This window comes from Lissotriton helveticus, chromosome 1_2, assembly GCF_964261635.1.
Source record: "Lissotriton helveticus chromosome 1_2, aLisHel1.1, whole genome shotgun sequence".
In the NCBI taxonomy this organism is placed as follows: domain Eukaryota; kingdom Metazoa; phylum Chordata; class Amphibia; order Caudata; family Salamandridae; genus Lissotriton; species Lissotriton helveticus.
The window spans coordinates 131,400,526-131,411,332 of NC_136058.1; the positions used below are offsets into that span (position 1 = coordinate 131,400,526).

General features: G+C 43.0%; 1 protein-coding gene across 7 annotated transcripts in view; it reads left to right on the forward strand.

The window, feature by feature from the left end:
* DAB1 (DAB adaptor protein 1) overlaps positions 1 to 10,244 on the forward strand; it is a 964,054-nt gene extending 953,810 nt beyond the window's left edge. For all 7 annotated transcript variants that reach the window (XM_078670000.1, XM_078670038.1, XM_078670055.1 and 4 more), the window contains one exon: positions 6,584 to 10,244. Coding sequence is in view for 4 of the 7 variants with exons in the window: in XM_078670038.1 (XP_078526164.1) it covers positions 6,584 to 6,628 (45 nt within the window). In the remaining 3 variants the exon portion in view is untranslated. The remainder of the gene's footprint in view (positions 1 to 6,583) is intronic.
* The last annotated feature ends 563 nt before the right edge of the window (positions 10,245 to 10,807 follow it).

Genomic DNA, 10,807 nt, shown 5'->3' on the forward strand with positions numbered 1-10,807 from the left:
TAATTTTACCGATTTAATTACCGAATCGGTATGATTCGGTAATTACCGAATCGGTATTTACCGATTCGGTAATTGCCATTCATTCCTCTGGGCCTGGAGGCCCATAGGAATGAATGTCAATTACCGAATCGGTAAATACCAATTCGGTAATTGGGGGAAACATTGAAGGGTGGCAGGGTGTCACGTTGACACCCTGTTGCACCCCTCAATTGTGCATGGGTGCACATGTTGCCCTTAGGGCATGTATGTCTGCAACATGGCACTGTTTCAAAAACAAAAGAAATGCTTTTTAAAGGGTTTTCATAATTTACCACTGTTGGACTTGGCCTTTTCCCCCCAAAATTTTTCGCTTTTGACCCCCTTATCTAGATTGTCTCCCCCATGGGATTAAACCTGTATAGGCCATGAGTGGTGTGAGACACCTTGTGAAAAATGTAATTACCTGAAGTAATGTGAGCACTTGTAAAATCCCCCATTTTAAAACTGCACCTGATTGAAATGTATTGTATTTAAAATGGATGCCATGGCCTTGGGTTTTGCCACTGGACTGACATAGGTCAGCGGTCTAGATAATATTACCCAGCTACCCCTAGCTTTTGGAGGGAAAGCCTGGCACCCAGGGTGCTCACCCCCTTCCCTAGAACCAGTTTAGGCTAGATGTGCCAATATTCTAGAAGGTCCTGGCACTGCCTGGGAGGAGGGTATAAATAGGGAGAAGTGTCACCAGAGAGTCAGTCAGCGCTGGGACAAAGAAGAGAGGGGTCCTGCTGTGAGGTGCTACCGCCACATGGGCCTGTGAGCTGGGCCCTGCACCCCTATAACCCCCCCTCTGCTGTCCCCATGGGCCCCTGACAAGGGAGGGCCCCTATCCAGGTCACTGACGCTATTTGACCGGGTACCACGCCAACGCTGAGGGAAAAGAGGTGCCCAGAAGAGGAGGAATGCTGTGGGCTTGAACCCCCCCAGGAGGGGAGGAGTGTGCCCCTGGGGCTGGCTGTGGAACTGTTCGCCCCCCTCTCCGTGAGGCGCGCCTGTCAGACGCTGTTTGGGGAGGTTGGTGCCCCCAGGAAGCTGTGGCCCCTTTGGAAGTGCTGCTGCTGCATTACCTTAAGCGTTGGACTGGGAGGAGCTGCGTGTCCTTAGAAGCCCTGGACTGCCTACCCAGCGCTGTGGGAAGAAAAGCGCGTTGTTCTGAGGGCCTGCTGTGTTCCCCCTAGGAAGCGCTATAATCTGGAAGCGCTAATCTGCCCCAGAACTGCCGTGTGGGCGCAAGGAGCAGTGCGCTGTGAATAGCGCTGTGGTTTGAGGAGTAGTGCGTGGTGGAAAACGCTGTTTCCTGAGGAGACTGTGGCAAGGAGCAGTGCGCTGTGAATAGCGCCATTCTCCTGAGGAGAATCATGCTGGAGGAGCCTACCCTCGTGTCAGCGCGCTGTCTGCTATATAAATAATTAATTTAAGAAGGGAGCCTACCCCTTGTCCTTGCCATGCGCTGCGTGGCAGCGCCGGAATCTGCCGCCGCCGTGAGGAGACCCCCCCCCTTTTTGGGGTGTGCAACGTTGCGGCGGCCCCCGATGTGAGGAGAGGGCCGCCGGAGTAGAGAAAGGGCCGCGCTGGGCCCGAGAAGCCAGCCTCGACCTGCCCATGTGACGGGGGCGTCCGGCCGCGTCATTGGCCCGCCCCCGCCAACGCCGCGCAGGGATTGGTCGCCTGTCCGGGCGGCCGGGAACACAGGAGGAAGCGGAAGAATAGCCCCGGGTCCCCGTGAGGGAGGGAGGACCTGGGTGAAGCTTCGGTGCAGGGCTCCCGTGGTCAGGAGGGAGCCCTGTGAAGGACGACCGGAGCGGGAGGCCACCCCGCCGGTCTGTGCCCTACGCGAGGGGCCGGTAATGGTAGGCGGGGCCGGGGCGCATTGCCGGTGTCAGCCCGCCTCCCGACCTGTGGGAAAGCAGGGAGAGGGCCCGGACGGAGCCCGCAAAGGAGGATCCAGAATATCCCCGCTGGGGAGGAAGTGCCCTGAGGGCTGCCGCAAGTCCTGCGGCTGGTTGCAAGGCCCCAGAGGAGGGGCCTCGAGGCACATTGTCGGTGCCTGTCCTTCACCCTGCATCTGGTGAGAGTCCCAGAGGACCCCCGGGAGCCGGAGCCCAGAGGTGGTGTAGCGGGGCCCCGTGGAGTCGAGGGAACCCCGTGGGGGACAGAGGAGACCGGGCCAGCCTGGAAGGCCAGGAGGGAGGGGCCTCGTGACACCTTCTTGGTGCCTGCGCTTCCCAGGGTGAAGCTCCGTGCCTGCTGAGGTCCCTAAGCAACAGAGAGTCGAGGAGCAGCCGGTGAGTGGGGCCACATATGGACTGTGTGGGGTGGTGGAGAAGGCAACGGGGCACAAAGTCGGTGCTCGCCCCCCCCATATCTTCTTCTGTTGGACACCGGGACTGGCCATGTTGGCCTTGATGGTATCCTATGCTTAGTTCCTGGGCCCCATGGGTTATTGTCCCCTTAAGATGACCCCGGGAAGAAGTTTATGCCAATGCACTGCCTGTTGTCTGTGTTGAAGGTAGCGGAGTAGAGGAGTCCTGTTCCCCCTGGTTACCTTTGATGCCTAGTGTGTATACCTAAGGTTTCATTTAATGCAAGGTGACTACTTACCTGATGAAACGGTTATCTTCATGGCCTAATGTGGTGTTGCCGGTTGCTATTGCTATTAATGGCCCTGGAAGAGTTCAAGCATCACAGGCTCCGCCTGATGTCTTATGCCCTTTGATTGCAGGTGTCCTGCCCCATGATTTAGGCCTATGCCTGTCGTCACATAAGATGGGTAATGTTCTTCCGTCAAGAGACGCTGATGGAGGGCGTTCTGCATAATGTCGGTCTATAGGTTGGCCTGTCATGTAATACTAGGTCCCTGGTTGCATCCCATGTGGAATTGTTACAGGTGTTCCTGTCTATTATGTGCCATGATGTTATGATGTTTTCCCTTACAGGGGTTGGGTTGGTGTTGTCACGCATGAGGTGTACTTACGCTAATGTTGCAACTTACAATTTCAGCCAACCCCCTAAGGATGAGAGCCTGAGTTGGCCCCAGGTCTACTGGTATTTAATCACAACTTTTCTTTATTTCAGCATGGACTTTGGACTCAACCCCTTTTTGTCCCATGTAAATAATTCCCTATAAAGTACTTGGCTCTGGTGCCAGTTGGCACCTTGTTGTGATTACCAATATTCTATTTCTTTTTACCTTGCAGGTTGGAGACATAACTAAATTTAATCTTTTTCCAACCAAAGGTGGTGTCGTGACTCTTTTGTAGTGTGATTGGTGGGTCGTCTGTGTGTGCTGTGTGAATGCTTCACATGTCCTCGAAGTTTGGCCTGCCCGCTTGATGCCATGCTACCCCCTTTGAGACTTGGGCAACCCCCATTTCCAACAACCACCAACTTCTAGTTGGTGGTACATGAAGAATTCTTAAACCCCTGTAGCACTGATTACAGTGCTACCTACATGTCAAAATACATATTCGGTAATTATACAGATTCGGTATTTTACCGATTCGGTAAAATTACGGAATCTGTATTTTAACATGCCCCTACATCCCAAACTCCACATACCTGTCGGTAACGGACGAAATCGGCCGTTACCGACCAGTATGTGCCTTCCTACATCTGGCCCCTAGTCCCTCAATTTGTATCCAAAGGAATCTCCAGATACAACCCTCCACTGACTCTTAGATTTTCCTCAGCCAACTTGCTGGAAGTTCTTAGATTTGACAGTCGTAGACTTTCTACCTTTGCACATTTGATGTGGAATTTTTTTCAGCCTTATATTTCATATATAACCGATCTAGTCTCTGTCATTGAAGGCTTGGTTGTTTAAACAAGCCTTTCTTTAATAAGTCTTAGCTTGCCTCATTTGCATCTGATTGGCTAATCAGCTAAACCCCCAGCATTTTATCCACTCACATTTTATCTCAGCACCATGAAAACTCTGGTTGAATGTGCACTTTATAAGTACCATTATCATTAAAATTAACATTGGGCTGTGCAGTGGTTTTATGCCTCCTTTCTTTGACCTCCCCCACATCTAATGTTTTTATCAGACTGTATGTTGATTGTTTCTAACAATTGGTATTAATCTGTTTTTCTCTATTTTTTAAAATCATTATAATTTTGTCGTTTTGACTGGTGTCTATAAAACACTATGTTTTGTATTGCTTGTAGGAAGAAAGATCTTGGAGCCTAAAAGTTTCTAATAACATTTTTAACATTCCAATTCTCAAATAGTAATATTTTTGTAAACATTATTTGAGCCAAAACATTTCTGTAAAATGATATCTGGGCAACAGTATTCTGGGACCATACCCCACTAGGGTTCATGACCTGCCTGGAGTGTACCTATTGCTTGTCCTATCTCCACCATGGACTATGTGATACTGGATTCAGTTCTGCTTTCTGTAAGATGTGCAGCAGACACATGTGATTCATGTCCACATCCTAGCCACCTGCCTCAATGTCAGTACCTGAATCATCCATGATTACGCACTGTTGCCTCCTCCCTGAACAACTCCTCCACTGTTTGTTGCATGCTTCTCTCTTTCCTCTAGTTATATGATAGCCACAACAGCTATAGAGATGATGGCAGGTTCTGATGGTGGGGCCCCAAGTGGCAGATGCTATAAATGGAATGGTAATGTGAATGAAATGAAAGTTAGACTTATAAAGCCCTGTAATATCCTGGATTGCAGGTAGGATACTGGTGATGGACTCCACAATGTCCCTGGTGAACGATGATCCTGCAGTGGCAGTGAGGCTGGGATGTGTGCCACTGGCAGGTATTGCACTCCTGATGGCATATATTCCGAGTAGAAAGAGTGGTTGCAGCTGGGATGGCAGATGTGTTGATGGTGGCAGAGAATGACTGATGGCCTGCACAATAGTCATCTAATGGGGGATGATGCTTGACTCGGCCATGATCTATCATCTTCACAGTGCCACCTAGAAGGTGGCACTGTGAAGGGTACATTTGATCAATTAAATGATACTTGCAACATTTGAGATGATGCTATGAATGATGACTCACTGTAGACATAAAAACTAAGGGGCATATTACCAAGCAATAGCGATAATTATCGCTATTGCTTGGTTAGAGACAAAATTTTACCACTGAGCTGCGGCGATTTTTATCGCAGATAAACCTTGGTATTACCATGTTTTATCGCAAATGCGATAAAAAACGGCCGCAATGCATGAATATCGCTGAAAAGTCAGCGATATTCATGCATTACCGAGCTAATGCTCTTAGCCATGTTATCCACCTCCCATTGGATAACATGGCTAAGAACTGCTCAGGGCAGGTGTTAGCTTTTGGAGATATTCGCGCTTAGTGCGAATATCTCCAAAAGTTGGTAATAGGAGATAGCGATGTTAGCGACTGTTTCCAGTCGCTAACATCTTGGCACGCCCACTTTGCATGTCATTAGTGATAAATATCACTGACATGCAAAGTGCGGCCCAAGATGGTCGCTATCTCCTACTAGCTGTCGCTAACTGGTGTTAGCGACAGCTAGGTAATAGGGAGATCATTTTATCTCCGCTTTCTTGGCTTTTAAAGCCAAAAAAGCGGAGATAAACCCCCTTGATAATATGCCCCTAAGTTATGAAATCTTGACTTTAACATCTTGACTAAGTTATTTTAGAAGTGAATAACTTCATAGCATGTTGATTATAGATAATAATCATGCACTAAAATTTACAGTGTAAATGCACTCTTTGACAATCCCTTGTGCAAAACTCTAAATGCCCGAAGATGTAAATATTAAAACAATTATTCCACCTGACCTGAAAATATATCAATAAAGTCAGTCACACAAAACAGAAAATGTGACAACTAGTGACATACTAGTTATTGATATAGAGAATGACACTTAAGTTACATCATTGTATAATCAAGCAAATACCTCAGGAAAAAGTGTATGAGAATAGCATCCCAGCATGATTGGTTCGTCCCCACAGAGCAAAAGGATTGATGGGCAACTAAGGACGTGTGCAGAAGGACATGAAATAAGAGCAAATAATGCAGTAGGGTCAGGCTCAAATAAGTATAGCAAAGTTCCTTTGGTGTTCCTCATTCCCTGCCCATCACTGGATGAAGCAAAGGTTTGTAGACTTCCACTTTCATGTGGGAAGTCTCCACAGTGTCAGTTTGAGCCAATCTGAAGCCACATTCAGCCCCTTTAGTGGCTACCCTAATACCATGAGAGGAAATAAATGCAAACAGTTTGACCAATAAGTAAAATAAGCTCAGGGTACTGGAAAATTTGTTTGACTTCATATTTATATTTCTTATAGGCGACGATTCTACACTTGCCCCAATCTCATTTGAGTGGAACAGCAAAGCTTGCAATTGTTTTTGAAGTTCTTTTGGGTATCTTTACTCTTTCCTTTTTGCAGGTATTTCTAATGTCTCTGGTGAGAAATAACTCTAGATTTCTGCTGCATTAAAGGATGTGGTCTCTGCTCATAAATTATCACTATAGAAAAGCATGTTTTAGTGTGTGCTGCCTTAATCTGTTGTTGATTGTTCTTATGTTTTCTTTAGGAAATAGAATCTCTCTACGCCCAGATCAACAGACCTAAGAATTAGCATTTTATGGGGCCACGGTGCTCTTCAAGACTAGTTGGACAGCGTACAACGTGGCAGGTCTATGGTTCTTCTCATGCCTGAATTTCAGTTGATCCATCAACATTTACTGACAGAGGATGTCTGCTGGATGGGCTCAATGAATACATTGAATACATTTGTCAATGAAATGCAAGCTAGGGGGGCACAAAGAGGCTCCCGTTTTCATTTTCAAAGCACTCTAGTTCTCGAAAATTGAGTTGACAGACACAACAGTGGTATATGAGTCGTCAATTTCATTCTGTTTCTCAGCTTATGAACTTCGCAATTCACAAGTTTTCATTATTGAGTCCTACACGTGTCACCATTTTTCTTTCAAACACAAAAAATCCATATGTAGCCCATGTACCACTGTGCTGTGGACGTGACAACACATGTCTACACTTTAATGCTGGGCGAAGGGTTTCATGATAATGCTACACCAAACCCAACCACTTTTTATTGGTACATTTGGAAAACGTATGGACATACTATTTTTAATGTATGTTGCATATCACATTTTTTATACTGGAGACAGAAGCTCTCGAGAATCAATACTTCATTGGACACAGTTGTTAACCTAGATGAAATAGAGGCTGTGATCGCATTATTTACATTCTTTGAAGGTTTTGCCCAATGGGCCATGAGAGACAGTGCATCCTGACCACAAAATGCTGCTTTCTGGGTAGAAATTGAGCTGTGGGAGAAAATGGACATCGAAACCCATTGATAAACTGGAAAATAATCTGTTATTCCTCATTTGGAAAAAAGACCTGAACTCTGACTGGAAGCAAATGAAGATTTGTTTTTTCTTTCTCTGATATCTTGCTGCTGTGATGCTATGCAGACAAGTCTTTTGTGCCATTTTTGAAGAAAAAAATTATTTGCCAAATAATTCTGGAATAATTCTGGTTTATGGATTTGAAAGACACAGACTTTGTCAAGTGACAAGAGTGGCATGATTTTTTGCTATAACATACTGATTATGTGCTCAAACTGCTCATCTCTCTTTTGTACATTAGAAAATTCAAATTGGAATTTTATTTTATAACTTGAAAAAAGACTTAATGTTAAACTCTTTAAATGTTGAAGGGAAATGGCTTTAAGGAGTTCACATAAAATTGCCAGATTTTTGTAAATATAAATGTTATTATTATAATTGTTTTAATAACACCATAACACTGTAGAAGGAATAGCGAATTGCAGTGATTGAATGGTGGGGCAACCCCTGTTTGAATAGTTCACCCCACGGTTGTCACCTGTTTCTAACAACAACGATGCATCTGCCAACAATAACTGGCTTGTCAAAATCTAATCACATCATGATTTAGTGAGTTCTGTACATACGTCTACAGAAGAAACGATTACCCATTTATTAAAATGTGAGTTTCACTTTGGTCTGGAAAGAGTGTCAGCAACACAATGCCTTATCTACAAGTGGGAATCATTTAAATGCCGAAACATAGGATGTACGCATTAAATATATCGTTTTCTATATCTCTGAAATAGGAATGCAGAATTTGTATCCATTTTTTTCATGACATATGTAGATGTATGTTCTATCCAGAAAATCTATACAGCTAAACTATTTCCCTATTTTCCTATGCAGTTACATTACATTATACTTTATGTGGTAATTACGAAGCAACGTATCTAATTAAATCAATAATGAAATTGGGTTTAAGGAGATATATATGCAGATTTTGTTTACACCATGAAGGTTATTGATGGAATAAAGCTTGAAGTTTCAAGCATTTGGTTTTATTAAGAAGCATTCAACATTAATGGCTACCATCATACAGGATTGTGAAGCAGTAAATGCCATGGGTCTCATTTGAGTTTGGAGGGAACTGAAAGCCCTCCCAATTCTGGATTAAACTCTTACCATGGTGTCAAATCCACCAGCGGAATTTCCTCCACAGTCTTACCTCCATGGTGGATAATATTTTGCCAGTGGATTTCACTCCGTATTTAGATTTTCCACCAGAACTTTGAGGTTTTCGGTTCCCTTTAAACTAGAAATGGGACACTAAGGGACCTTATTCACAAACTGCATTTCATAGTACATTTTGTAGTACTACATCAGTACTGCAAAATGTACTACAAAGTGCTATTCACAAACTGCACATTTGTAGTAATTCGCAGTTTTGAGTATGTTTACTACTTTTTAGTATTCTCAAACTGAACTTTTGTAGTAGCTTTCACTTTTATGGTAAGTCCATAACTGAATTATTTTCTATGGGAGGGTGTTGCAGTACCTGTTGCAGTACCAGTGGTGAACCATGTGGACAAACAACGAGAGTGTAAGTTACTAGAAAAGTGCAAGTTACTACAAAAGTGAAGTTTGTAAATACTAAAAAGTAGTAAACCCCTCAAAGGTGTAAACGTATAAATGTGTAAGTTATCTTTGTGAATCAGGCCCTCTGCCATCAAGGTAATGCGCTTATTATTTGATTTAAAAACCGAACCACTACATTGAGTCCACTTCATCTCATTTTTATTTTAACTAATGATGAGCTACTTTTGTGCCGAAAACATGATACAAAGGAATGAGCTGGCTACTTTCATTCTGACCACTAAGTTAAGAAGGGACAATATGCGCATCACCGCAAAATCCCTATATATCTGTTGGTGAGATGCAAAATTCTCACCATTGCGGCTGTTTATATTGTTGTGTTCTTTTCCCTACCTAACGCTGATTTAAAACAGGGCTTATCTGTCATGTTGCTGAATGTGACCTGGCCTTGCAAGGTACTGTGCTCAAGTGTTGGAGGGAAGGTTTTATGAGTTTGATAGCAATTCAATTGATTAATGTTTATTACTTTGTATATGCTGGTGAATGCAACATGCTCCTGAAAAATTGAGTTGACCCGAATGGCAGGTATTTATTTCATTATACTTATTTTATGTTATTGGCTATTTCATGAGGTGAACATTAATTATGTCACACAAAACTGAAAATCAGTTAAAGGAATGGTAATTAAAACAATCCTAAAGCTTCATGGCAATTATCAATGAGGTGTATCTTTTAACATTTTACTTTAAAAATCTTGAATAACTAATTGCAAAACCTAAAGGTGCCAAAATGTTATGGTCCTAGTCATAATCTGGAGAAAAAAGATTTTGAACCTATTCAACTCATAAACCTTCATACTCTCTTATGACAAACCTTAGACGTTTAACTATTTTCCTAGGATTTTTACAACCATCTGTGTTTGCATTTTTGCGAGTCATTTTCTTTTTTGCATACGTCCAAAAGCATATTTTGAGAGATATTATCATGCCATATTTGACAAGCATCATCATCATCTGTTATACTGCGTACCTTCTTGGTAAAATTATGTTTACTTTTGTGTCACAACTATTCTGATTACCCTTTTTAGACACATATTTTTTTAATAAGGGAAAGAAAGAGAAGACTGTTGCGTGCATTTCTAAACCTATTTTAAATTTACCTCAGATGACAGTTTGTTGAAAATAGGTGGTAAATTATTTTTAACTTTATGTGTAACACATCCAACAAAACGACAATTTTTTGAAATTTTCCATTAATTTCTGTAACACACCGTGTAATACTGTTAAAAATAAAAAATAAAAATTGTATAATGCTATTTCTTTATTAACAGACTAGGATAAAATGTATCTAGGCATATCAATAACTCACAAATGTGCTTGACTTTTGTAAGAAAAAACGTTAAGTGCAGGGACCCAAAGGGTTTTGTTATCAGCCAGCCATTAGGGGATGTACGACGGAACAATGGCCTTTACCAAACATGCCTTTTTCAATGCATCATTTACCATTTGATGCAGTTACCACTCATTGCCTTTACCACAGAGACCTTTACCACATAAATACCTTTACCACTCATGCCTTTACAATGAAATGGTAAGTATATATCAGGTAAGTGAAACCCATATATATATATACCTATATATATCTCATATATCTATATATATCTCAGTTTTCTCTTTCCACCAAAGTCGCCGCTCTCAACGCAGCGGGCCGCGGCTTGTGAGGACGGACTTGCATACACATCTCAATCCTCAACCCAGGGATGCCACGCACACACGGGCAGGATAATCAATAATTCTTTATTTCATCAAATTCATTCAATTATAGCAACCGAAAAACGGACAAACGCGTTTCGGCCTCCTGGCCTTTTT